We start from the raw sequence: 27,770 nt of genomic DNA on the forward strand, positions 1-27,770 counted from the left end.
AAGAGGTACAAGAGGGTGTGATGGTGTGTTATACCGCATTGTACAGCAACGTAAATACCTCAAGAGGTGCTGCAGCAGCTGTCATCAGTAATACAGAAGGTGTCACATCATCCCTTCAGGCTCTGTTTCCACTAGTGCGACTTTTCATGCGACTTGGGACTGAAAAGTCGCATGACAAATTGTTTCCCATGATTTCCAATGAGTACCGTTCATATCTGTGCGACTTCAAGTCGCAGCGACTTCAAAGTAGTCCCTGCACTACTTTGGTCCCACTTTGATGCGACTTGAGGTCTATAGATACAGGCATTGCTTCAAATCGCGGTAAAAAGTCGCGGTAAAATCGCGGTAAAAAATCGCGGCAAAATCGCGCGACTTTGGGGACGCACTAGTGGAAACCTAGCCTCAGTGTGTTATCTGCTTTTATATTCACTTTTCTTCTCTGCCGTCCTTCTCAACTGTCCTCCCTGGTGTCCTCCTCTGTCATCATCTGTTCTCCCTCTCCACTCTCCTTCACTTCTCCTACAATCTCCTTTTCTTCTGTCCTCCTCTACTGTCCTCCTCTACTCTCCTTCCCTTCTCCTCCACTCTCCACCTCTACTGTCCTTCCCTTCTCCTCTATTCTCATCCTCCACTCTCCTTTCCTTCTCCTCCATTCTCCTTCACTACTCCTACAATCTCCTTTTCTTCTGTCCTCCTCTACTGTCCTCTCCAACTGTCCTACTCAACTGTCCTCCCTGGTGTCCTCCTCTGTCATCATCTGTTCTCCCCCTCCACTCTCCTTCACTTCCCCTACAATCTCCTTTTCTTCTGTCCTCCTCTACTCTCCTTCCCTTCTCCTCCACTTTCCTCCTCTACTCTCCTTCCCTTCTCCTCCACTCTCCACCTCTACTCTCCTTCCCTTCTCCTCTATTCTCATCCTCCACTCTCCTTTCCTTCTCCTCCACTCTCCTTCACTACTCCTACAATCTCCTTTTCTTCTGTCCTCCTCTACTGTCCTCTCCAACTGTCCTACTCAACTGTCCTCCCTGGTGTTCTCCTCTGTCATCATCTGTTCTCCCTCTCCACTCTCCTTCACTTCTCCTACAATCTCCTTTTCTTCTGTCCTCCTCTACTGTCCTCTCCATCTGTCCTCCTCTACTGTCCTCCTCTACTCTCCTTCCCTTCTCCTCCACTTTCCTCCTCGACTCTCCTTCCCTTCTCCTCCACTCTCCTCCTCTACTCTCCTTCCCTTCTCCTCCACTCTCCTCCTCTACTCTCCTTCCCTTCTCCTCCACTTTCCTCCTCTACTCTCCTTCCCTTCTCCTCCACTCTCCACCTCTACTCTCTTTCCCTTCTCCTCTATTCTCATCCTCCACTCTCCTTTCCTTCTCCTCCACTCTCCTTCACTACTCCTACAATCTCCTTTTCTTCTGTCCTCCTCTACTGTCCTCTCCAACTGTCCTACTCAACTGTCCTCCCTGGTGTTCTCCTCTGTCATCATCTGTTCTCCCTCTCCACTCTCCTTCACTTCTCCTACAATCTCCTTTTCTTCTGTCCTCCTCTACTGTCCTCTCCAACTGTCCTCCTCAACTGTCCTCCCCGGTGTCCTTCTCTGTCATCATCTGTTCTTCCTCTCCACTCTCCTTCACTTCTCCTACAATCTCCTTTTCTTCTGTCCTCCTCCACTTTCCTCCTCTACTCTCCTTCCCTTCTCCTTCACTCTCCTCCTCTACTCCTTTTCTTCTGTCCTCCTCCACTTTCCTCCTCTACTCTCCTTCCCTTCTCCTCCACTTTCCTCCTTTACTCTCCTTCCCTTCTCCTCCACTTTCCTCCTCTCCTCTCCTTCCCTTCTCCTCCACTATCCTCCTCTACTCTCCTTCCCTTCTCCTCCACTGTCCTCTCCTCTCCTTCCCTTCTCCTCTACTTTCCTCCTCTCCTCTCCTCTCCTTCCCTTCTCCTCTATTCTCATGCTCTACTCTCCTTTCCTTTTCCTGCACTCTCCTCCTTTACTTTCCTTCTCTTATCCTCCATTCTCCTCCTTTCCTTTCTCCTCCACTCTCCTCCTCTACTCTCCTTCCCTTCTCCTCTATTCTTCTCCTCTACCCTCCTTTCCTTCTCCTTCACTCTCCTCCTCTACTCTCCTTTCCTTCTCCTCCACTCTCCTCCATTACTCTCCTTCCCTTCTCCTCCACTCTCCTCCTCTACTCTCCTTCCTTTCTCTTCCACTCTCCTCCTCTACTTTCCTTCCCTTCTCCTCCACTCTCCTCCTCTACTCTCCTTCCCTTCTCCTCCACTCTCCTCCTCTCCTCTCTTCTCCTTCCCTTCTCCTCTATTCTCATACTCTGCTCTCCTTTCCTTTTCCTACACTCTCCTCCTCTACTCTCCTTCCCTTCTCCTCCACTCTCCTCCTCTACTCTCCTTCCCTTCTCCTCCACTTTCCTCCTCTCCTTCCCTTCTCCTCCACTTTCCTCCTCTCCTTCCCTTCTCCTCCACTTTCCTCCACTCCTCTCCTTCCCTTCTCCTCCACTTTCCTCCTCTCCTCTCCTTCCCTTCTCCTCCACTATCCTCCTCTACTTTCCTTCCCTTCTCCTCCACTGTCCTCTCCTCTCCTTCCCTTCTCCTCCACTTTCCTCCTCTCCTCTCCTTCCCTTCTCCTCTATTCTCATACTCTGCTCTCCTTTCCTTTTCCTACACTCTCCTCCTTTACACTCCTTCTTTTATCCTCCATTCTCCTCCTTTCCTTTCTCCTCCACTCTCCTCCTCTACTCTCCTTCCCTTCTCCTCTAGTCTTCTCCTCTACCCTCCTTTCCTTCTCCTTCACTCTCCTCCTCTACTCCCCTTTCCTTCTCCTCCACTCTCCTCCATTACTCTCCTTCCCTTCTCCTCCACTCTCCTCCTCTACTCTCCTTCCCTTCTCTTCCACTCTCCTCCTCTCCTCTCCTTCCCTTCTCCTCCACTCTCCTCCTCTCCTCTCCTTCCCTTCTCCTCTATTCTCCTCCTCTATTATCCTTTCCTTCTCCTTCACTCGCCTCCTCTACTCTCCTTTCCTTCTCCTCCACTCACCTCCATTACTCTCCTTCCCTTCTCCTCCACTCTCCTCCTCTACCCTTCTTCTCTCTCATTCACTCTCCTCCTCTACTCTCATTCCCTTCTCCTCCACTCTCCTCCTCTACTCTCCTTTCCTTCTCCTCCACTCCCCTCCTCTACTCTCCTTCTCTTATTCTCCATTCTCCTCCTTTCCTTTCTCCTCCACTCTCCTCCTCTACTCTCCTTCTTGTCTCCTCCACTCTCCTCCTCTACTCTCCTTCCCTTCTCCTCCACTCTCCTCCTCTACTCTCCTTCCCTTCTCCTCTACTCTCCTCCTCTACTCTCCTTCCCTTCTCCTCCACTCTCCTCCTCTACTCTCCTTCCCTTCTCCTCCACTCTCCTCCTCTACTCTCCTTCTCGTCTCCTTCACTCTCCTCCTCTACTCTCCTTCCCTTCTCCTCCACTCTCCTCCTCTACTCTCCTTCCCTTCTCCTCCACTCCTCCTCTACTCTCCTTCCCTTCTCCTCCACTCTCCTCCTCTACTCTCCTTCCCTTCTCCTCTACTCTCCTCCTCTACTCTCCTTCCCTTCTCCTCTATTCTCCTCCTCTATCCTCCTTTCCTTCTCCTTCACTCTCCTCCTCTACTCTCCTTTCCTTCTCCTCCACTCACCTCCATTACTCTCCTTCCCTTCTCCTCCACTCTCCTCCTCTACTCTCCTTCTCTCTCCTTCACTCTCCTCCTCTACTCTCCTTCCCTTCTCCTCTATTCTCCTTCTCTACCCCCCTTCCCTTCTCCTCCACTCTCCTCCTCTACTCTCATTCCCTTCTCCTCCACTCTTCTCCTCTATCCTCATTCCCTTCTCCTCCACTCCCCTCCTCTACTCTCCTTCCCTTCTCCTCCACTCTCCTCCTCTACTCTCCTTCCCTTCTCCTCTATTCTCCTCCTCTACCCTCCTTTCCTTCTCCTTCACTCTCCTCCTCTACTCTCCTTCCCTTCTCCTCCACTCTCCTCCTCTACTCTCCTTCCCTTCTCCTCCACTCTCCTTCTCTACTCTCCTTCCCTTCTCCTCCACTCTCCTCCTCTACTCTCCTTCCTTTGGCCTCTACTCTCCTCCTCTACCCTCCTTCCCTTCTCCTCCACTCTCCTTCCCTTCTCCTCCACTCTTCTCCTCTACTCTCCTTCTCTTTTCCTCCACTCTCCTCCTCTACTCTCCTTCCCTTCTCCTCCACTCTCCTCCTCTACTCTCCTTCCCTTCTCCTCCACTCTCCTTCCCTTCTCCACTCTCCTCCTCTACACTCCTTTTCCTCCACTCTCCTCCTCTACTCTCCTTCCCTTCTCCTCCACTCTCCTCCTCTACTCTCCTTCCTTTTGCCTCTACTCTCCTCCTCTACTATCCTTCCCTTCTCCTCCACTCTCCTCCTCTACTCTCATTCCCTTGGCCTCTACTCTCCTCCTCTACTGTCAGACTTACCCGTATCAGACTGACGAACCCGATATAGCAGAGGATGGCCTCCCGTACGTATCTGGTTCCCGGCCCCTGATAGAGCACACAGAAGGCACGGGAGCACAGAATATGGTATGAGAGCCTGGCGGGTGGTTAGCAGGGATGAGGCCCAAAGTCCTGAAGCAAGCTGGCAGGAGATAATAGGTAGGCTGTAGGTCAGCTACAGGTGCAGAGCAGGAGTAGGCAGATCCGAACACAAGCAAGGTTGGCAACAGGCAGTCAGCACGGTACAAAAGGAGCAGGCAGATACAAAGTCCAGGTCACAAGCAGGTTTGGCAGCAGGCAGTCGGTACGGTACAGAGGGGTCAGGCAGGTTCAAAGTCGGAGGCAGGCCAGGGGTCAGATGCAGGCGGATAGCAGAGCAGAGTCCAGTAAACAAGCCAGGTCACAGAGAGATCAAACAGTACACAGGAAACAGGAAGCATGGGAACAGGAAGCTGATGATCGGACAGCACCGAGCACAGCATCCCAGCAACCTAAATAGGGCAACCGGCGCCAAACGCCGCGACCGCGCCGGCATGCCCAGGCGCGCGCGCGCACCCGCACGCGCCCGCACGCCAGCGCGAGCCATCGCGACGCGGCGCACTCCAGAGTGCCCAGCAAGTGTCCTGAACTGAGATCCTCTCTGACATCTACCCTCCTTCCCTTCTCCTCCACTCTCCTTCCCTTCTCCTCCACTCTCCTCCTCTACTCTCCTTCGCTTCTCCTCCACTCTCCTCCTCTACTCTCTTTCCTTTGGCCTCTACTCTCCTCCTCTACCCTCCTTCCCTTCTCCTCCACTCTCCTCCTCTACTCTCATTCCCTTGGCCTCTACTCTCCTCCTCTACTGTCAGACTTACCCGTATCAGACTGACGAACCCGATATAGCAGAGGATGGCCTCCCGTACGTATCTGGTTCCCGGCCCCTGATAGAGCACACAGAAGGCACGGGAGCACAGAATATGGTATGAGAGCCTGGCGGGTGGTTAGCAGGGATGAGGCCCAAAGTCCTGAAGCAAGCTGGCAGGAGATAATAGGTAGGCTGTAGGTCAGCTACAGGTGCAGAGCAGGAGTAGGCAGATCCGAACACAAGCAAGGTTGGCAACAGGCAGTCAGCACGGTACAAAAGGAGCAGGCAGATACAAAGTCCAGGTCACAAGCAGGTTTGGCAGCAGGCAGTCGGTACGGTACAGAGGGGTCAGGCAGGTTCAAAGTCGGAGGCAGGCCAGGGGTCAGATGCAGGCGGATAGCAGAGCAGAGTCCAGTAAACAAGCCAGGTCACAGAGAGATCAAACAGTACACAGGAAACAGGAAGCATGGGAACAGGAAGCTGATGATCGGACAGCACCGAGCACAGCATCCCAGCAACCTAAATAGGGCAACCGGCGCCAAACACCGCGACCGCGCCAGCACGCCCAGGCGCGCGCGCGCACCCGCACGCGCCCGCACGCCAGCGCGAGCCATCGCGACGCGGCGCACTCCAGAGTGCCCAGCAAGTGTCCTGAACTGAGATCCTCTCTGACATCTACCCTCCTTCCCTTCTCCTCCACTCTCCTTCCCTTCTCCTCCACTCTCCTCCTCTACTCTCCTTCGCTTCTCCTCCACTCTCCTCCTCTACTCTCTTTCCTTTGGCCTCTACTCTCCTCCTCTACCCTCCTTCCCTTCTCCTCCACTCTCCTCCTCTACTCTCATTCCCTTGGCCTCTACTCTCCTCCTCTACCCTCCTTCCCTTCTCCTCCACTCCCTTCTACTCCTCCACTTTGCTCCTCTACTTTCCTTCCCTTCTTCTCCACTCTCCTCCTCTACTCTCCTTCCCTTCTCCTCCACTCTCCTCCTCTGCTCTACTTCCCTTCTCCTACAATCTCCTTTTCTTCTGTCCTCCTCTACTGTTCTCCTCCACTCTTCTTCCCTTCTCCGCTCTCCTCTTCTACTCTCCTTCACTTCTCTTCCACTGTCCTCTTCTACTCTCCTTCACTTCTCTTACAATCTCCTTCCCTTCTCCTCCACGCTACTCTACTCTTCTCTGCTCTCCTATTCCACTGTCCTCCACTAATCTTTAACTCTACTCTCCCCCTCTGCTCTCTTCCTCTACTCTCCTCCTCTGCTGTCCTCCTCTATTATCCCCCTCCACTGCCCTCTTTAATGTCTACCTCTGCTCTGCTCCGCTATTCTCCCCTTCTGCACTCCTCTGCTGTCCTCCACTGTTCGCCCCCTCCACTGTCCTCCTCTACTGTCCTTCACTAATCTTCAACTTCACTGTTCTCCTCTGCATTCTTACTTTGCTCTCCTCTTCTGCTTTCTCCACTGTCCTCTTCTGCTCTCCTCCTCCCCTGCTGTCCTCCTCTGCTGTCCTCCTCCTCTGCTGTCCTCCTCCTCTGCTGTCCTCCCCCTCTGCTGTCCTCCTCTGCTGTCCTCCTCTGCTCTCCTTCTCCTCTGTCTGCCTGTACTGTACTGTCCTCCTCTGTTCTCCTTCTCTACTGTCCTTCTCTGCTCTCCTCCTCCTCTGCTCTCCTTTTCCACTGCCCTCTTCTACTGTCCTCCTCTGCTCTCCTTCTCCTCTGTCTGCCTGTACTGTACTGTCCTCCTCTGTTCTCCTTCTCTACTGTCCTTCTCTGCTCTCCTCCTCCTCTGCTCTCCTTTTCCACTGCCCTCTTCTACTGTCCTCCTCTGCTCTCCTTCTCCAGTGTCCTTCCCCACTGTCCTCCTCTGTTGTCCTCCTCTGCTCTCCTCCTCTACTCTCCTCCTCCACTGTCCTCTCCTACCGTCCTTCTCTGCTCTCCTTCTCCACTGTCCTCCTCTACTCTCCTCCTCTACTCTCCTTCTCCACTGTCCTCTCCTACCGTCCTTCTCTGCTCTCCTTCTCCAGTGTCCTCCTCTACTATCCTTCTCCACTGTCCTCTCCTACCGTCCTTCTCTGCTCTCCTTCTCCAGTGTCCTCCCCTACTGTCCTCCTCTGCTCTCCTCCTCTACTCTCCTTCTCCACTGTCCTCTCCTACTGTCCTCCTCTGCTCTCCTTCTCCACTGTCCCCCTCTCCTCCTCCACTGTCCTCCCCTCCCCTTTGCTCTCTTTCCCCGTTGTCCTTCTCTGCTCTCCTCCTCTCCTCTCCCCATCTGCTTTTCTCTGGTGTCCTCCTCTGCTCCCCCCCACTCCTCCTTTGCTCTTCTCCACTGCTGTCCTCCTCTGCTCACCTTCTCCCCTGTCCTCTGCTTTCCTCCTCTACTAGCTCCATCTGCTCTTCTCTGGTGTCCTTCTCTGCTCTTCTCCTCTGCTCTCCTTCTTTGCTGCCCCCCTCTGCTCTCTTCCTCCTTTGTTTTCCCCCTCTGCTGTCCTCCTCCAATGCCCTCCTCTAATTTTCCCCTCTGCTATCCTCCTCTGCTTTTCGCCCCCTCCCTTATCCGTTGCTTTGTGCACTGGTGCTCCTCATACTTTGTCCTCCTCTGATCTCCTTCACTATCCCCTCACTGCACTCCTCATCTGCTCTCCTCCTACTTTGTCCTCTTTTGGACTCCTCCGTTGCTTTTCTCCAATGGCCTCCTCAGGGGCTATGCTGTCTCTAAAAACCCCATCCAAGTCTCTTGTGAGCAGGGCATGGGACAGACAATGATGGGCCTAACTCAATGACTTGTGATTGACTGAGTGCCTACTAACTAGAGACCTGGGTCAGATCTGGGTTTAATGGTGCCTCCCACATTGAAATGCAAAAACTTTACAAATCGTTATTAAGACGATATCATAATTTAAACACACATGAATAGAGAATGGACAGCTCATCTCATTCAATTAACTATGGAGTAGGAGTATGAAGGACAGTTAGCTCCCATCTTATCCAATGACCCCTGGAGTAGGAAAATAAAAGATGGACAGCTCTGGTCCCATCCAATTACCTACAGAGTAGGTAAAAAAAACATCTCCCATCTCTACCAATGACCTATGGAGTAGGAGATCCAATGACCTATGGAGTAGGAGATCCAATGACCTATGGAGTAGGAGAATGGATAGCCCCCTACCTAGAAGGTTCTACACAGCAGGAAATCTGCTTGAATCATTAATGTGATTGTATTGGAACAATGCCATACCTGATCCTGTTGAGTATTTTGTGTAGCCAAGGCTTATCCAGGGAGACTGCCTAAAGCCCACACAGACTGAGGCCAGAAAAGCCTTAGAGTGGATAAAAAATGTCTTATTTTGGAAGCCCACCTCTATGGGTGGAGTATTTACTCCAGGCTGCTCAGGTGTGACACAGTTTATAGAGAGGGGTGGAAGTAAGGTTGCCAGTCGGCCAGTATTTTACTGCCCGTGTTGATGCAGTTCTCCAGTATGAGCGTGATTTGCAATATATAAGAGCCAGGAATCCCTCTATACATGCAAAGCTTTGCTAGTAATATATTGTATATGAACACTGGGAACGTGCTACTGACAATCAGTATAGAAACCTTTTAACCAAAACAAACATAATAAAAATGTGTGTCGGTTTTTATATGAATTCCAATACAATGATATAATGTATTCACATGAAGTGAACGCATCCAAATTCCATATAAAGCAATGAGGTTGAGGGTTCTTTACTGTAAGAGAGGCAAGGATGTGGAATTCCCTTCCACAAGCGGTGGTCTCAGCGGGGAGCATCGATAGCTTCAAGAAACTATTAGATAATCACCTGAATGACCACAACATACAGGGATATGTAATGTAATACTGACACATAATCACACACATAGGTTGGACTTGATGGACTTGTGTCTTTTTTCAGCCTCACCTACTATGTAACTATGCAATATTTGTCAGGCATGTGCTGAAAAGTCCCATCTAGTATTCATGTTCTAATCTAGATTGTTATTTAGCTGTCTGCCGCCATCTAGTGCTCATGTTGTAGATCGTCATTCATCTGTTTGCTGCCATCTAGTGTTCATGTTGTATAGTGGCATCTATCTGTCTGCCGCCATCTAGTGTCCATGTTGTATAATGGCATCTATCTGTCTGCCGCCATCTAGTGTCCATGTTGTATATTGGCATTTATCTGTCTGCCGCCATCTAGTGTCCATGTTGTATAATGGCATCTATCTTTCATATGTTTCACACTCCTAACATACAGAGAGAGGTAAGGTGCACTTAAAGCAGAACTATAGTTTCCCCCTTTCAGGTTCTATGTAGAATGATGTTTCAAACAATATCCAGTAATGGTGTGTATGCAGCAATGTGTGTCAGGAAGTGGCCTCCGGGTGTTATTTAGGTTTCCCTACAATTCAAAGCCACTTGTCCATGAGGAAAGCCTGATCTATGTGGAGAGGCTTAGTTATTAAGGTTGAATAAAGACACCAGTCCATCCAGTCCATCCTGAGTGAGTGTGTGTCTACAATTATCCCTATTTTTATTTAGTGTACCCATATTGTGCAGCCAATTTAGAAAGCGCTCCACTCATACATCGCACACTCACCTCGGTCCCTACCCTCGAGAAGCCCACATTCTTATACTTGGGCCAATTTTTGGACAGAAGCCAATTAACCTACCAGCATGTCTTTGGAGTGTGGGAGGAAACCGGAGTACCCGGAGGAAACCCACACAGGCACAGGGAGAACATGCAAACTCCAGGCAGGTAGTGTCGTGGTTGAGATTTGAACCAGTGACCCTTCTTGCTGCTAGGCGAGAGTGCTACCTACTACACCACTGTGCTACCCACTACACCACTGTGCTGTCCGAAGCTTCTACCAGTGGCGGCTCAAAATTTTGGGAGGGGCGGCTAAACCAATGCCAAACCCCCCCCCCCTCCAGAAGAAACGGAGGATGGGAATGCGGCGATCCTAAGACTCCCTGGCCAATCGGGTCTCAGGAACTGCTTCCTGATTGGCCGGGAGGAGAATCAGGAAGAAAATAGCGAATCGGGAAGACAATAGCGAATCTTCCGGATTCTCCGCTATTGTCTTCCTGGTATTGTCGCTACCCTTTTTTGAAGCCTATTAGAGCCTCAGGCTCTAATCATGTGCTTAAAAAAAATAATAAAATAAAACCCATTGGAATCCATGCATCCGGCACCCCACATGTAGATTAGGAGAAGAGAGGGAAGAGAAGAGGAGAGGAGATGAGAAAAGAGAGAGGAGGGGGGGAGGAGAGAGGAGAAGAGAGGCAAGGTGAGAGGGAAGAGGAGAGGTCAGAGGAGAGAAGGAAGGGCAGAGGAGAGGATAGAGGAGAGGGCAGAGGAGAGGAAAGGAGAGGAGAGTATAGAAGAGAGGGCAGAGGAGAGGAAAGGAGAGGATAGAGGAGAGGGCAAATAAGAGGAGAGGAGAGAAGAGAGAGGAGAGGGGAGGGGAGAGAGGGGAGGGGAGAGAGGATAGAGGAGAGATAGGATAGAGGATAGGGGATAGAGGAGAGGAGAGGATGAGGAGAGGGCAGAGAAGAGGAGAGGGCAGAGAAGAGGAGAGGGAAGAGAGGAGAGAGTAGAGGAGAGAAGAGAGAGGATAGAAGAGAGAAGACAATAGAGAAGAGAGAAGAGGAGAGGATAGAGGAGAGGGCAGAGGAGAGGAGAGGGCAGATAAGAGGAGAGGAGAGAAGAGAGAGGAGAGGGGAGTGAGGGGAGGGGAGAGAGGAGAGATAGGATAGAGGATAGGGGATAGAGGAGAGGAGAGGATGAGGAGAGGGCACAGAAGAAGAGAGGGCAGAGAAGAGGAGAGGGCAGAGAAGAGGAGAGGGAAGAGAGGAGAGAGTAGAGGGGAGAAGAGAGGGGAGAGGGGAGAGAGGATAGAAGAGAGAAGAGAATAGAGAAGAATAGAGGAGAAGAGAGGAGAGGCTAGAGGAGAGGGCAGAGGAAAGGAGAGGGCAGATAAGAGGAGAGGAGAGAAGAGAGAGGAGAGGGCAGAAATGGGAGGGGAGAGAGGAGAGAGGAGAGATAGGATAACGGATAGGGAATAGAGGAGAGGAGAGGGCAGAGAAGAGGAGATGGAGGAGAGGAGAGAGTAGAGGAGAGAAGAGAGAGGGGAGAGGGGATAAAAGAGAGAAGAGAAGAGAGGAGAATAGAGGGGAGAGGAGAGAGAAGAGAGAGGAGAGGGGAGGAAGAGGAGAGAAGAGTCTTAGTCTTGCTAATAAACATGTTCCTGCAGCTATTCAATTTTTCACTGCTTTATCATGTGTGGATCTCTTGTGATAAAACACCTGCCTGTGTCCTGCCCAGTCTAGTTCAGTACGGTCCTGCTGTTGAATAGTTTTACGTTGCTGTATCATCTGCGGTCTTCTAATTCTTGTAGTAAAGCCCCAGTCTGTGCTCCTTGTCGCTAGTACATTTCGGCATAATCTTGCACATTATAGCTGTCTGGCCACTGACCAATTTTACCTTGCTGGAAAGTGCCCTTCAGTGAGAAATGGACAAACTGCCAACCATATTCCACTAGTCACAGCAAGTCTACTGCCATTAGGTGAAAAGTCATGTGTTGCTGTTAAAGCTCTCCAAAAAAGGCCTTTTTTAAAGCTAAAATGACTCTTACTGGAGTGCTGCAGTTGCATGTTAGCCAAGCTAATGGCTATAAAGAAAAAATGCTGTCACTGAAACTGTCAGAGAAAATCACATTGTTCTGTAACACCTCACACAGGTTTATGGCATTCCCTAATCATGTTATTTAAATGATTTGTGTATGTTCAATGTTGCCCCCAAATTCACACGAAAAGACCCTCCCCTCGTTCTACTGTATTTTTTGAATTGCTACATGTCAGAATGAATGTGGACTTTACTTGGAGCCCTTGTTAGGTTGTCATAGGCGCTCCTGCTTGGGAGGTTCATCTCACTTCCCGTTCAAGGGAAGGGGAGGGGAGATCTGATAATAATTGAAACGAACAGAGAATCTACCCCCTCCTCACTTCAACAAACACAAAAAAGGTCACTGGTTCAGACCCAGGTCCTGACAATAAGTAATATGTGAGGGTACTGAAATGGTGAGTTGAAGAGTAGAAAGATAGATTTGGGTGTCATCAGAATAGAGATGGTATTGGAAGCCATGGGAAGTAGTAATCAGCTGAAAAAAGGAAGGAGGTGTAGAAAGAAAGAGAAAAAAAGGGGTCTGAGGATGAAACCTTGGGAAATCTTTACAGGAAGAGGAGATGGGAGTTACGAAGATGTAGGTGACACTGAAGGAACATGGTGATAGGTGAGAGTAGACCCATGAAGAAGCAGAGTCTTGAAGGCTGAGGAAGTGGAGTTTTTTGAGGAATGGGTTGCCTACTGTATCAAAGGCAGCAGAGAGGTCTAATAGTATGAGTATGGTGTGATGACCCTTAGTTTATAGCATTTGGTAAGTTGTTAGTGAGTTTTAGAAAGGGTTATGTTAATTTAGTTTTAGGGCAGTTGCTGCTGCTGGCAAAAGCTAAAATGAAAGGGGTAAAGAAGGTTGTTATTAGTGAGGTAGCAGCTTCACATGGTCGTAGACTAGGTGTTCTATTAGTCTAGAGGTAAACAGGACCAGGGAGATGGATTGTAAGTTGTTCAGGCAGGTTCATATTACTGCCTGTAGGTGGTGTCTCGTACCAGCCATCGTAACCATTCATGGCCCATTTAACCCTTGTCCCTTCAGGCCATAGAACCATCCTAAAGCCTGGGAAAGAAGAGAGCGCTCGCTAGTGCCCCTAGAGGCGAGCTGAGGTTGTTGCTTAACGCAAGTGTTGCAGCACTTTTTCTTAAAAGCAACACTTCACACAGACATAATTAACTCCTAGTAATCTATGACCCTTACTTCTGTAACTCTTTACATTGTACACAAGGAACACAGTCCTTCATTACACTTCTCTTGTTTGTGTAGCATCCCTGAGCTGGCACATCGAACTTCACCAGCCCAGGTGCCCATCACATCATCCCAGTGACATTGATTCGAATGTTACTCTTGAATACTAGGAAGCTCAACTGTGTACATAACCCATACTTATTCTTCCCTGAGGCCTCACTTCATTTTCAGTGACTTCTAGACTGGGTCCCTAGGATACCCCATGCCATGAGTCGGACCCAGTATTGGGGTTCCAGTCACTAGGGAAGAAGTCTATGCATAAAAGTTCATTCACTACCAGGGCCTTCTATTACCTATGTCAAGTCGCCACCGCTTCCCTACTGGCTGGTTGCTTATGCACGCAATACTAGTATTGTAGTTAATAGCATCGGCAATAAAGCCTCCTCCGAATAGCTTCATTGCATGTTAGACATATTTACTGCATCTTCCCTAACTTCTTTTGTCCCCAGACGTAAACCCTGTTCTGTGATATACTAAACATACATGCACCCCTTTACAGTTGTCCTGAAGTCAGTTCAGACCAGGCAAAGTTACGTAAAAACAAAGTTCTTTACTAAAAAAAAATTGTTTAAGTATAACAAATAATACAAGCATTTATTTTCTACTACAAAGCACCTCTTTGTTCCCCTTAGATGTTTCCTGGTGCTCTATGAGGTGGTCATACCTTAAATAGGTGAGAAAGTCCTTTTATAGTCCATTTAGCAGTGGAACCCTGATTGAAATCCCACAAGGGGGGGGGGGTTCAGAAGAAAAAGCCATTACATCCTGGCACAGCTCCTATTCCCTTCCCATCCTGGAGCAGAACCAAAACCCAACCCCTGCCATAGAGGCAGTTCCCCTTTTAACTGTTTTCCCCCTGCAGAGGATGGTACATCCTAAAAAAGCCTGGGAAACCGGACCAGCAGTGTTAACCCTTGCTTTTCAGTACTTACCGACTCTACAGGGCAATATAAGTAAACTGTGCAATTAACTCACATAGCAATATACAATTTTACAAAGAAATGCAACAAAGCATTCAGAACAACAACAGTCAAAAATATATACAAAAAATACACACAATACAGTAAACCCTTTGGAAGCACCCGCTTGCATGCCTTAGCTGAACTGCTGTGTTAAACTGCTAATACACTTATGTAGAAATTACACTTTGGTAGAAATTATTATGTTATTATTAAGTGCCTCAGCCCCCTATATCATTAACTACAGTATGTGTCAACATCCCACATCAGTGACAGACCTGGATGTCATCTGCTGCACTTATGCCTTGGACACGGATTCCTTTCTTAATTCACATTTCTTGTCACCCTACCCCAACCCATCGTCACAAAACTCGCTTTGTTTACCACAAACGAAAAGTTTGTAAAAAAAAATTCTTGAGAATTTTCCAGATTTTAAAACTGAATCACACACCTTGCCTTGAGAGGAGAACTGTGTCCAGAGGGATGGAACATTTCCAAAAATGGTGGCCTCCATGAGTCTCAGTGCCTAGCCCCTGATTGTACAGTCTACAGCAGCCTTTTTTACCCCCTAGAATATTTTTCTGGTCTCGGTTACTAAAACCAATTCATGGGGGGGTCAATGGAAAAAAATGCCTCCTACATTAATGATTAGTAGAAAGAACAAAACCCTTATAGTGGTGGTCAGAATGTCACCATTACAGAAAGCTAAAAAAGATTATTGGTGATGTCAGGAAACAAATACAGCTGATGCTCAGTCTCCTACAACTAATGCTCATGCACATGTGCCAGCATAGAGATGAGCTCTGGCGCGTATGTCCTTGTGCATCAGCGCACCCGTGCACGGCCTATCCCAGGTATGGCACTGAGCTGCCTATCTAAAGGAGATCCAGATGTGTGCTAATCTCTGGATCCTGAAATCTGTGTTCCTCTGCTCCTGCTTTTCCTGACTGACCTCCCATTGCTGACCTGGCTTGCTCCTGACCTTGTCTGTGGTATTGACCTTGACCATGCTACTGGACCTCGCTCTCCCTGCTTTCCTGGTACTGACCCCAGCCTGCTACCTGACTATACTTTCTCCTGCCTTACCGTGTATGACCCTGGCTCACCTTGACCATGTCTCTGTCTGGGGCAGTGACCTGGTACCAAGCTATTAGCACCCGCACTTCTTTGAGCCTTTTACCAGAGCCGCAAGGGAAGCCCTCTTGGCTTTCAACCAAGGTACGTGACAAGTGTCCTTTGGCTGTTTTTTCCAAGTGGCGCTCAGTGTTATGCCAACCACAAGATGGCACCCAGTGTTTCACCAACCACAAGATGGTGCACAGTGTTTCACCAACCTTAAGCTGGGGCACAATGTCACACCAACCACACAGTGGCACACAGTGTTGCACCAGCCCCCAATATGGTACACAGTATTACACCAACCACAAGCTGGGTTACAGTGTTACACCAACCACAAGATGATGCACAGTGTTACACCAACCCCAATATGGCACACAGTGTTAATCTAACCACAGGCGTAGTGTTACACCAAGCCCAACAATGCAGTGCCAGTTGACCTATGAGCAATAAAGCAATCTATGACAGGAAAACCCTCAGTGGAAGCTGACCATAGATGACTCCTCAGATGTTCTAACACAAGAGCATCACCGATAAATGTAACACCATTCTGAAATGTAGCAAATGCCATTTCCAAGTCGGACTCCTGAAAGCACAGTCTGGTTCCTCTTGATTTGGATACGTCTTTCAGATGAAGCAGAGGCAAAACATTTTGCATGGTGCTACTCAATTTTACTAAACTGTTCAGCCAAAGCAATTCCTTCAGTGAAATTCCTTAATTGCCAGCATCCAAATGTGCTGGGATGTTAGGATTGAATAAAATGGCAGATGGGATGCTGAAAACATGCCAAGCTCAGAATTCAGAAGAAAAGTCAACTAATACATCCAGAAGCTTTCTTTGTGTGTAGAGTCAGTACAGTCAGAGCTGTGATGGTAAATCCCAGTATGTAGAGACATGACCTTCGACACCTTTCTAGGTCATCAGGAATTTTGAGTTGGTCTGCATAAAGGTAAGAACCTTCAGTCAGTCCCATTATTGAGGGTTCCTATGTCGCAGGACATAGCTTGAAGCCACTTCCAGGTTCCAATTGAAGTTCTCTAGGATTCGGCGGCACTCCTCCTTATTGTATTGGCTCATGTTGTACACATGAACCACCTGAAGAGAGAGAAGAAGAAATTCTATGATACACAGAGAAGAACCTCACACTGGTAAATTCATGTAAATTCTACCTATTTCAAGAACTTTATTTTACAAAAACTCAATCCACTTCACCATTTGTCATATAGCAACCCATCATCCATTAAAATGTGACAGATCTGTCATATTAAATACTGTACCAGGGTGCCCCCACATTCACTATGCATGATGTAGCATAAATTGCATAAATCCTAAATCCATGAAATAGTCATAATAAGTCAGTTAATCAAAGTGCAAAGGATTTCTCCTGTAGTGAATATGGAACCAGAAGTTTACACCTCTTTTCTCCATTAATGGGGGGTTGAGAATTCCCTCCAACTTGTTCCATCAGTCCCACTGGGGTTGTAATTCAAGATGACTCCAAATTGAGTTGCTATGACAACCCAACCTTTTGACATGTTTAACAACCAAACCCTCTGACCATCCTAACTTCTGAAAACCCTACCTCATGATACCCTCAACTGCTGACCACCCCACCTTCGAACCACCCTACCTTCTGACCACCCTACTTTCTGACCTTCGCTTCTTCTGACCACCCAACCTCCAGACAACAAAACCTTCTTACCATCCTAATTTCTGAAAACCCTACCTCATGATATCCTCCACTTCTGACCACCCCACATTCTAACCACCCCACCTTCTGACCACCCTACTTTCTGACCATCCCCCCTTCTGACAACCCAACTTCCAGACAACCAAACCTTTTGACAACCCCACCTCCTGATCACCCTAACTTCTGCAAACTCTACCTTTGTGATCCTCCCACCTTCTGACAACCCTCACCTTTTGACCCCCCTACTTTCTGACTATCCCCCCTTCTGACAACCTAACCTCCAGACAACCAAACCATCTGACAACCCCACCTCCTTACCACCCTAACTTCTGAAAACCCTACCTTATTATCCCCCCACCGTTTGATCACCCCACCTGCTGACAACCCTCACCTTCTGCCTGCCCCTACCATCTGACAGCCCTCACCTTAAGATTCACCGTACCTTCTTACTGCCCCTGCAGTTTGACAGAACCCACCTTCTGACTATCCCACCTTCTAACCACCCCTTCATCTGACAATCCCCACCTTCTGATGACCATAACTCCTGACAATCCTGCCTTTTTACCACCCCCACCCGCTGACCACCTCACCTTCTGACAGATTCAACCTTCTGACTACCCCAGCTCCTGACCACACCACCTTCTGACAATGCCCACCTTCTGACCACAACACTTTCTGACAACCCCACCTTCTGTTTCCTCCACCTTTCAATCATCCTTCTGGTGAAAGATTCACTTCTACCCCTAAATGTGTATTGATTCTTCTTTCTAGGCAACTCTTGTTTCTTAAGTAACAATATAGTTACAATTCTTTATAATAACTTCAGATCTTAGTATGGAATTTGATTTTGCTCTGAAATGTCTTTATATAGATTTATATAAAAGATTTAACCTTGAAGTTCATGGTGGTGGTAGTGCTGAGGGCCCATGACATCTTGTGTCCAAGCCACACAGTATGGTAGGGGGCTGTAGCAGCCAGCAAGAATCTTCTCTAGCAAACTGTTAAGTGTCAAACTCCAACCCAAATTAAAAATTATCATCCATGGATCTTCTGTTCCCTTTTGGTATATTTTCCAATAGTTTCCATTGCTAATTTGATAATGGTACCTTCAGGGATATTATGTCGCTCCATTGGTTTCATTGATTAACCTGGACCAAGAATACAGATTAGGGCTAAGCACTTTCCTGATCTCCACACTTGTTCTAGGTCAGTAATGCAGAAAGTATTATAGCCAACCTGGCGAACTAGCATTCATAGAAGGTCCTCAATGGCCACCAGGAAATATCTCACAAGATTGTACTCAATCCTCCAAACTATTCCAGCCCTTGCCAGTTCCAATCTTTGGATAGGTACCCAAAATGAGGGTCTACTAAATATTGGGTGTGATTTCATATAGATATTTGGGTAATTCTAATGTTGTGTATGGTGTGAAACTCACTCCCATTCCCCTGTAATGAATAAAATGGTTTTACACTCCATGAAGAAAGCTTTGTTCCAAGCACCAAGGATAAAGAGGAGACATTTGTCAGCGACTTCCAATCTATATTCAGCAGTGAGTTGAATAGTTTGCTTATTTATTAGGAAATTGTCACCTTTAAGTGCTGGACGGCCCGCATCACGTCCCCTCCAAAGTAACGCAGGGCTTCATGGCACTTCCCTGGTGTCACGCCATGGATCTGATCCTCCACCTGCAGCAAAGTAGATCATTGACATTATACAGTATGTCCGCATCAGCCAGGATTTCAACTGTGCCTGGATAATGCACCACTTACATTAAAGTGTACCTGTCATGAAAGGAACATGGAGGCTGTTGTTTTGGATCAGTGTCTGAGGAGCAGCCACACATAAATTCACTTTACTGTTGATCCAATGACTCTGCATATTTTATTGGACGTATTATTTATGGATCTGTCGGCATCAAAATGATCTGGTGAAGGGGCCCTGTATGGGCCCTAAAAGGGATCTATATCTTTATGAGGCATCATACGCATGTGGCCATGCCACTAGGAAAACATCTATTTCCTCTTTCAAAAGGAATCAGAGGACCATTGTAGCAGCTTAAGTTATTCTGACTGTGGACCAGCAAACGATTAAGAACATAAATAGATAAGACCAATCTGGGGTAAATCTTTTCCTCTATACAACATTCAGCTCATCACTACCCACAAAGTACTGATGGACTGAAGTACAAAGTACTGAAGGCTCACCAAGACACCCAATCATCTAGATGAAGAATATTAAGGATGGTGTTGCATATAAAAAGGAAGTCAAAATACCTGAAGGTCTACTTCATGTAGATTGGCTAAGGAGAGGCAGAGGAGCCCCTCTGATCCATCTCTTTTTCATCTTTCCTCCAATCTGACACTTTTTAGGTCCTACACACTGAATTTCCTGGTTCTGAGCTCCTCCTGTCACTCTTTGCATCAGACTATGGGGAATTATGGGAGCCAGAGGGTGACAAAGGGGCACCAGTAGAGATAGAGGAGTGCCCACCACCAGAACTCCAGCACTGCAAAGTTCATTTATTGTCATTCCCTTCAATAGCACCCCTCCTCCTGTCCACCCAAAATGCTTGCATATGTTTATAATAATGTGTAGATCCTTTGGTGTCCTCACCTCTCTGATTTTTCTCAGCAGTTCGCTGTGAGTCATTTTGCTGCTGCATCTTCGTGATTTCAATTCTCGTGTCACTTGAGTGACAATCGGGGCCTCTCCTGAGCCCAAATTTGGGTTAGACGAAAATGTATCTTTCTTATTGGAGCTCAAGGACTGACTGGGGCAATGCATGGTGGGCACAGCCAGAAACCTATCCTTGGAGGATGTTGTTTTAGGAGGCATTAGATTTTCCACCAAATTCCGTGGGGGCTGGTCGCTCAGTCTTCTTGCAGACAGTACACGGGGCGGAGCTGTTGTACAATTCATATCTGGTCTACAGGGCTTAGGCGAGGGCTGGCTATGATGCTTGTCCTTTGCCTTCAAGTCATGGATATTCTCCAGACTTCTAGATCTGCCTGTGGGTGCAATTCAGATAAATATGAGAGAGAAGACATGAGAAGAATGGAAGAAACTGACCAAAATAAACAGAACTAATGACGGAGGTTGGAAGATAAAAATGTATTATAACTGATGAAGGTAAGGCAAGGAGAAAGGAAAGAAGGGAAGACATGCAAAGAATAGGGGAGGAGATGGGAAGGGCCAATGTTCACCACACATAGACACTTACATCGATGAAGTTTTGCACCTCTAGGACCACATATTCTTTGATCTTCCTTTGCTTTGGCTCTCATGCTGAAAGAAGCAAGAACTCATGAGTATGTGAGAAGTACCGTTACTTGCTTTTGTCAGGGGTGGTAAGAGACTTACTCTTTCTGTGAGTCAACATTCCTAAGAGACAGCTTTTCCAGACTCTTGGGCAAGTGCAAAGAGTTACAGGCATTGTTAAAGTCCTCTGAACAGATGACACCAGCGGGAAAAGGTCCAATTTTAAGAGTCCTCTTATTCTGTCCCCTCCAGAGCTTAGAGTCAAACCTTTGGGAAGGAATTTACAAAATTCTTATCTAACAATACAAGGAATGTAAAAGTACTAAAGCAAATAAAAAAAAACATTTTGTTAGAAAATAACATGTATCTGGGTTGGTTTTTATATACAGTATAGTTGCCACCAGAGAATCTAAAGCTGGAACAATCTCGGGCATCTTAAACATGGAGGAGGCCCACCAAAGGTAAGTCCAAGGCCCAGAGTAAATCTCCCACAGGTGGCCTCGGAAAAAATCCCACAAGCAAAACTTGAGTCTATAGCACAATAAATGAAAGCTTTGGCCAATTAGTCTACTGCCACCGTGACCTTCTCTAGATCAAGTAGACAGATCATGAATAGTTGACCATACATGGAAGATAGTGAACGATGGACGGATCAATAATGTTCAGCAAGGAAATATTGATAATGTATGTTAATAGTGGGAAGACAGATAATTCATTCTTAGAAGATGACGGATGACCAGTTATTAGCTGTGTATGATAGGAGATGAATGGTGGATGGAGGTACATGGGTACAGAGAACAAAAATTTTTCCTTACCCAACTTCAATGACAGTGACGACATCCCCAGCATCCAGGGGCAGACAAGAGGAATTGTTAACTTCCTGCAGAAGTCGTACCTCAAGAGGTTTCGCCTGTAGAATTAAGAAGATTTCTATTAAATAAAGAACTATCAAGAGAGGTCATGTAATGAGTAAGGAATAGTATTAGAGTGCAGCACTAAGGAAATTACAGAAATTTAACTTTATATTAAGAAACATCTCACATTTTCATGTTTCATATGTAGGCAGATGCACTCCACTTTCTCCACTGCAGATGGCGCTCAACTGCAGCAGCAGTGTAGAGTAGGAGAAAGTCAAGAGGAATGCTCCTCTGTGGTTTCCTGGGTCACTGGGAAAGCTATCCTGTTGGATGTTGTCATCCCATGTGACCCTGGTGGCCACTTTGGGTCAGGCAGACTTTATTTAAGGGTTTGGTGCGAATTTTGGGAGTGGGTAGTTTAGGAACAGGTCACCCATCTGTCAGGAAATAGCGGTAGTTAAAGGTTGCAGACGAGTAAGGACAATATTGGGATGCACCATCCTCCCTGGGATCCTCCCATTTGAGTAAAGACCAGCCAGACCGCAATCTGCCCACTGAGACAGATGCTGGCGGCTCTCCCAAGACCTGCTCTGTTCCACATTGCCGTTACAACCTGTGAGTGTTTCTGGTCAGGCGCCTTCCCGTGGGGCTAGTTGTAAAGTTGAACTTTGACTCTAATACAAGTTCTGTTTGCTGCAACTGGACCCTGTGTATTTTCTACCACCACACCAAGCTGCACCTCCCAACGGGTAGAAGCCCTCTGGTGATAGACCTCCTGAAATGATTATTGTATAAAGCATAATATTGGAGATATCAGATCAGAGTAGGGAAGACTGTAAATCCCAGACCTACTGTATTCGAGATTTGTTTATGGAAACATCAGAGATAAATCTTCTGGAAGTATTTTAAAGAAGAAAGACCACCAGCAGAGGTAAAAGCAGAGGTCAATCACTTCCTAGATCTATTGCAGACCAAAGCACAAGGCGATAACAGAGACAGATGATCCAGATGTATTTATATGAGCGAGGAGGCCAAAGTTGAAGACAGACCCCCAGGACCCATGAAAGATAAGAGTAAAGGCCAAAAATGGTGATAGTCTTCCGAGTCCATTGCATGTTAGGGTAGAGGGAAGTATCAGAGATGGATCTCCTGCATCCAAAAAGAGGCTCCCCTGGATCCATCAGAGGGTGCACTACAGGGCAATATTGCAGACAGTTCATGGGCAGTCCTTTCAGAATTAGAAGATGATATGTAAAACAGATCTCTTTGATACAATTGACAAGTCACTCACCTCTTGCAGAAGGCCGATGATAGAGGTAAAATTTGGTCTCTCTTTCGGTATGTACGCCCAACATTTCATCATCACATTGTACAAAGCAAGAGGACAATCTTCAGGGCACTCCAGCCGCTCAGAATCTCTTTCAATTGCAGCTAAAATCTGGAGAAATGGAGACAGTTACTAACTTCAGGACTGGCAAGGTGATTGGTGATACTTTACAGCATAATGGGGCAGTTTACTGTCCTTTCAGATTTTAGGGGGACCAGATTCAGACCAGTGGGAGTAAGCAATGCCTCAGGCTTGGTAGTCAGTGGGACTATAAAAAATGATATATAAGGATGAGTCGAACACCCCCCAGTTTGGTTCGCACCAGAACTTGCGAACAGGCAAAAAATTCGGACGAACACAGTTAAAGTCTATGGGACACGAACATGAAAAATCAAAAGTGCTCATTTTAAAGGCTTTTATGCAAGTTTTTGCCATAAAAAGTGTTTGGGGACCCGGATCCTGCCCCAGGGGACATGGATCAATGCAAAAATTTTTTTTAACCACTTAGGGACTGCCCGCCACAGGTTTACATCACTACTTTGAAGAGGAATACCGTTGTTATGGTAACAGCTAGCTGCTAGCTCATACCAGACCTGAAGGGCCTGGTATGGATTTTGGAGGGGACCCCCACGCAATTTAAAAAAAAAAATTGGTACAGGTTCCCCTTAATATTCATACCAGACCCAAAGGGCCTGGTAATGGACTGGGGGGACCCATGCTGTTTTTTTCAATGAGTTTTATCTATATTGCCGAGAACCAACAATTCATTACAGCCGTGATCAGTTTTAAATTTGTTATTTTCCTTTAGAAATGTCATTTTGCTGTGGTATTGTTCTAAACACGGGAAAAATGCGCAACTTAACAGGCATACTATAGACGCCCCCAAGGCACAATATTTAAAGGGATATTACACTTTTATTGTTTCACTTTAAGCATTATTAAAATCACTGCTCACGAAAAAACGGCCGTTTTTGAAACTTCTTTTTGCATTGATCCATGTCCCCTGGGGCAGGACCCGGGTCCCCAAACACTTTTTATGGCAATAAATTGCATATAAGCCTTTAAAATTATCACTTTTGGCTCTTCATGTTAATGTCCCAAAGACTTTAACGGGGTTCCGCGGCTTTCGAATTTGCCGCGAACACCGCATAATGTTTGCTGTTCGGCGAACAGATGAACATCGGGCTCATCCCTAATTATATAGCACCGGAGGTCAGTAGCAGGAGAAATAGAGCCCTATCAATGGCACTAATCGGAGGAATATTACCCTACTGCTGGTGTCACTGAGATGAATTATGTCCCACTGTTGGTGTCAGTAGCAGGAATAGTACCCCAAGGGTCAGGAGAAGGCAAGCAAATGGCCACAATATGCAGACCACTGCTCCACAGGATCTATACATTACCTGTCTCCCATTTAGGCCAAGCCACGGGTCCTGTCCATAGGTGAACATCTCCCACATGGTGACCCCAAACATCCAGACATCACTTGAGTGTGAAAACTTGCCAAACTTCAGGCTCTCCGGAGCACACCTATAACACAAGGGGAAAATAATGGACTCATCAGTGATTAAGACTTTCCAAACATAACTTAACCTTAGATTTGGTTAGCATCTTACTCCTCACAATAGAGGACAGATCCTTCACTCGATTCTACTACCCAACTATGTGTTGAATTCCATCCTCACCATGCAAAGGGTATCTTTCGGTGAGGAGACATGGTGTAATGGTCATCATTTGCCGCCAAGGTCCTCGTCAATCCAAAATCTCCAATCTTTACCATTTTTTCACTGACCACCAATACATTCCGAGTTGCCAGGTCCCTGTGGATAAACTTGCACATCTCAAGGTATCTCATCCCAGAGGCAATTTGCATGGAATATAACCACAAGAGCTGCAGAGAATACACGCCATCAAAAGAGTGTAGATGATCGAGTAAGGATCCGAGTGGTGCCAACTCTGTAACCTGAGACACAAAGATAGAAAAAAAGGTCCAAATGATACAGATACAGTATATACATAATACCTCTGTGACCATTCAGAAGGATACATAGGACTCATGTTCCTTTTCTGTGTCACCCTACAGGAGGATGTCATTATTATGATAGGGGGAACTGAAGTTCCTTCTGTATTTGTGCCTCTCTTGTGTAAATGACATTTAGGGCTCACTTACACTTGCTTCAACTTTAACACACATTAAAGCGCCTACCGTTTCAATATGCTTCCAAGATGTGTTTGTGATGCTTCAGTCGTGCTTTTTTGAAGCTTTAATGAAGCTTAGCAAATGCCCTATATGTTTTGATTTTCGATTTGTTTTAAAGGGGCTCAGTAGAACCACTGCTCAGTAGTACCCCCACTCAACAGATCTCCAGCTCATTAGTATCCCGTTCAGCAGATCCCTAGATCATTGGTACCCTTGTTCAGCAAATCCCCAGCTCATTGGCACTTTTGTTCAACAGATACTGTAAGCAAACCAGTAGAAATCACCTGGCACGTGCTGGCGTGCATGCGCGCTTATGGGCAACTATAGATGCCTGTGCGCGCATTTGCGCATGCGCGGCGCTCTGTGTACACGCGCAGGAGCACGTCCTTAGCGCCAGTTGGCGCCAGATGGCCTACTTAAAGGGGGTCCCAACAACTGATCGGTGCTGACTGGTCTTCAGCTGTGTTCCTGTTATCCTGAAACCTGTGTTTGTTCTGTCTGATTCCCGTTGCTGACCTTGGCTCCTGTTGACCCTGCTCTGAACTCTGCTATACCTGATCTCTGGTTCCTGATCCCGGCTTCCCATCTGACCTGTCTCTGCCTGATGTTCCGGTACCCTGCTGCCCGCCTGTTGACGAACCCGGCTCCCCATCTGACCTGTCTCTGCCTGATGTTCCGGTACTCTGCTGCCCACCTGTTGATGAATCCCTGTGACCTTGCTCTGGTGCCCTGCTCAGCTCAGCACTACTACCCGAGTGTCTGCAATTAAAGTCCTGCGACCAGCTGTGACTTCCTGCTCTGCAACTACAGTCCTGCAACCAGCTGTGACTTACTGGAGATACAAGAGAGGCCGACCTCGTCATTTCAGTCTCCATTCAGGTACGTGACAGATACCCTGTTCAGTAGTACCCCCAACTCTGCTGATGCCCCATTCAGTAGTACCCCCAGCTTTGTTGATCTCCCACTCTGTAGTAACCCGCAGCTCTGCTAATCTACCGCTCAGTAGTAGCCCCCGGCTTTGCTGATCCCTGCTCAATAGTAGCCCCCCACTCAGTAGCAAACCCCAGCTCTGCTGATCCTTTGGTTTGCTGATCTTCCCCTCTCTATGGTAGCCGCTCTCCTCCCTCTATATTGCTCCCACGCTGCATACCACAGGTGACATTGCTAGTTTCAGCCAGCTCTCTCCCTGACCTGAAGAAGGGGCTTTTTTGTCCAAAAACATGTAGTCTTTGCAGCTGGCTCTTCACGTTTCTTGGGCACAGTGTTCTCGACTTGGCTTTCCCTCCCAGCGTTGCCCACAGCTTGTGGCCATCAGGCTTCACTTCTGCCCAGTTTGTGACATCCTCCCTGGGCGATGGGTCATGCAACACGGCCGCCAGGCCCAGCCAGTTCTACCTGCCTTGGTATCCACAGGAGGCCGATCCATACACCCATGAGCTGAACTCACCAACAGCTCCCCCATTGGGCCATTGTGCTGGGACATGGCCCTCCCTTCCATCCCCAGGAGTTTGGCTGTGCACACCCTTCATCTCACAGTCCAAGCTGACTGATAGTAATACCAGGAGCCACCCTGTCACTCTTGTAGCTTCCACCTCCAGGTATTTCCTCTGGATTGGCACCATCCCTTGCCTCTGTATGCGCTTGTTTATCCAATAAACGTTCATGCTTTTAGCAAGGAATGGTATTTTAATTATCTTGCTGTGGTACAGCGCTTTTTTTTTCAAATTTTGCTTTGTCTATTTGGTCTCATTGGTTATGAGTATTGGGATAGCAGCGACCTCAGTTTATGCATTTTCCCATTTTGGACAGTGACTCATGCGCCTGGACTTTTTTGTGTGTATGGACATTGCTAGTTTCTCCTGCTCTGGTCCCCCCAGTTCTGCTGGTCCCTTGATGCTCAGTCTTCTCTCACCGGTCTCCATCACCTTTCACTAGCGTTCCCATGTTGCACACTACGTGTGCCGTCTTTTAGTTGCTCCGCTCCGGTCCAGACCCCGCTCACCTTTCTGCTGCTCCACGCTGCACACCAGATGTGACGTCTGCACCAGACACTTCCAGAATATATACACATGAACTAAAAATGACTGCTGATGACATCTTTCAGGTTTGTATGTTGGTTTCCCAGTGCATCCTGGGATATCTCATACCTGCAGTACCTCCAAAACAAAGCAAAGCTAACTAGGAAAGAAAGCCTCTCAAATGTTGCGGGTACCGTTAGCATGCTCTGTCATAGACTTCTATGGAGGCTTTGGAGACACTTTGAACCACCAAGAAAGCGACATGGGGGATCATTTTTGAAGCAAAGCAAACGCAACCTGTGACCAGGACTGTAAGGTGACCATTTTATTTACATTTCCTTTTGACAGGAGCTTTGATTGCTATTCAGAGAGCTTTAATAAAGAGCGTCCAATGCCACATTTTGAAGCAAGAGTAAACCAGCCCTAACTCTCTCCAAGTTACCTCAGTAGGTTTTGTGTCACTCACTCACCATTTTCATTGGTTGTGTAAGAACCACTCCATAGAGTCGGATAAGATGTGGGTGTTCCAAGGCGTACATCGCATTCACTTCCTGCAGAAAATCCTGAAGGGCTTCAGGGTCACAGTTGGCATCCGCACGGAGGGTTTTCACAGCAACACTCACCTGTAAAGATGTAGTATATGATTGAGACAGAACACGATAGGGACCTCAGAGAGCTAGTAAAGATAAAGGAAGGGAATACTCACTGTTCTTCCATTGGAAATCCTCCATTCCCCTTTCTTGACCACCCCAAAGCAACCGCCCCCCAGACGCTCCAATAGGTTCAGGTCTTGGTCATTGATCAGACACTTCAGGTAACAGCCAGGGGTTGCGGGTGGTATGGAAGCAGGAGGTAGGGGAGAGGGCAATGAGAAAATAGGTGATGTAGAGCGGGATGTGGAAAGGGGGGTTGTGGAAAAAGGTGATAAAGTAGAGTGTAATACAAAAGTCGGAGTCTGGAAAGACGGTGAGGTATTCATTGAGTCCTGTTTAATTGGTGAAGGGATATCTTGTCTTCTTGCTGCAAACATCTAAAGAAACAGAAAAAGCAGAAAATATGACAATGTTTAGTCTCTTTTGAGTTGCTTTTAG

At 47.4% G+C, this 27,770-nt stretch overlaps 1 protein-coding gene across 2 annotated transcripts in view; it reads right to left on the bottom strand.

Moving 5' to 3' along the window:
• Positions 1-13,780: 13,780 nt before the first annotated feature.
• LOC141133831 (activated CDC42 kinase 1-like) overlaps positions 13,781-27,770 on the bottom strand; it is a 35,096-nt gene continuing 21,106 nt past the window's right edge. For both annotated transcript variants that reach the window (XM_073623397.1, XM_073623396.1), the window contains exons 2-12: positions 27,386-27,709; positions 27,150-27,302; positions 24,147-24,424; positions 23,865-23,991; positions 22,426-22,572; positions 21,093-21,187; positions 20,380-20,544; positions 20,240-20,304; positions 19,633-20,027; positions 18,609-18,704; positions 13,781-16,421 (exon numbers count right to left, since the gene is read on the bottom strand). In XM_073623397.1, the coding sequence (XP_073479498.1) occupies positions 16,299-16,421; positions 18,609-18,704; positions 19,633-20,027; positions 20,240-20,304; positions 20,380-20,544; positions 21,093-21,187; positions 22,426-22,572; positions 23,865-23,991; positions 24,147-24,424; positions 27,150-27,302; positions 27,386-27,709 (1,968 nt within the window). In that variant the 3' untranslated portion in view covers positions 13,781-16,298. The remainder of the gene's footprint in view (positions 16,422-18,608; positions 18,705-19,632; positions 20,028-20,239; positions 20,305-20,379; positions 20,545-21,092; positions 21,188-22,425; positions 22,573-23,864; positions 23,992-24,146; positions 24,425-27,149; positions 27,303-27,385; positions 27,710-27,770) is intronic.

Source organism: Aquarana catesbeiana, linkage group LG03 (assembly GCF_042186555.1).
Source record: "Aquarana catesbeiana isolate 2022-GZ linkage group LG03, ASM4218655v1, whole genome shotgun sequence".
Classification (NCBI taxonomy): Eukaryota; Metazoa; Chordata; class Amphibia; order Anura; family Ranidae; genus Aquarana; species Aquarana catesbeiana.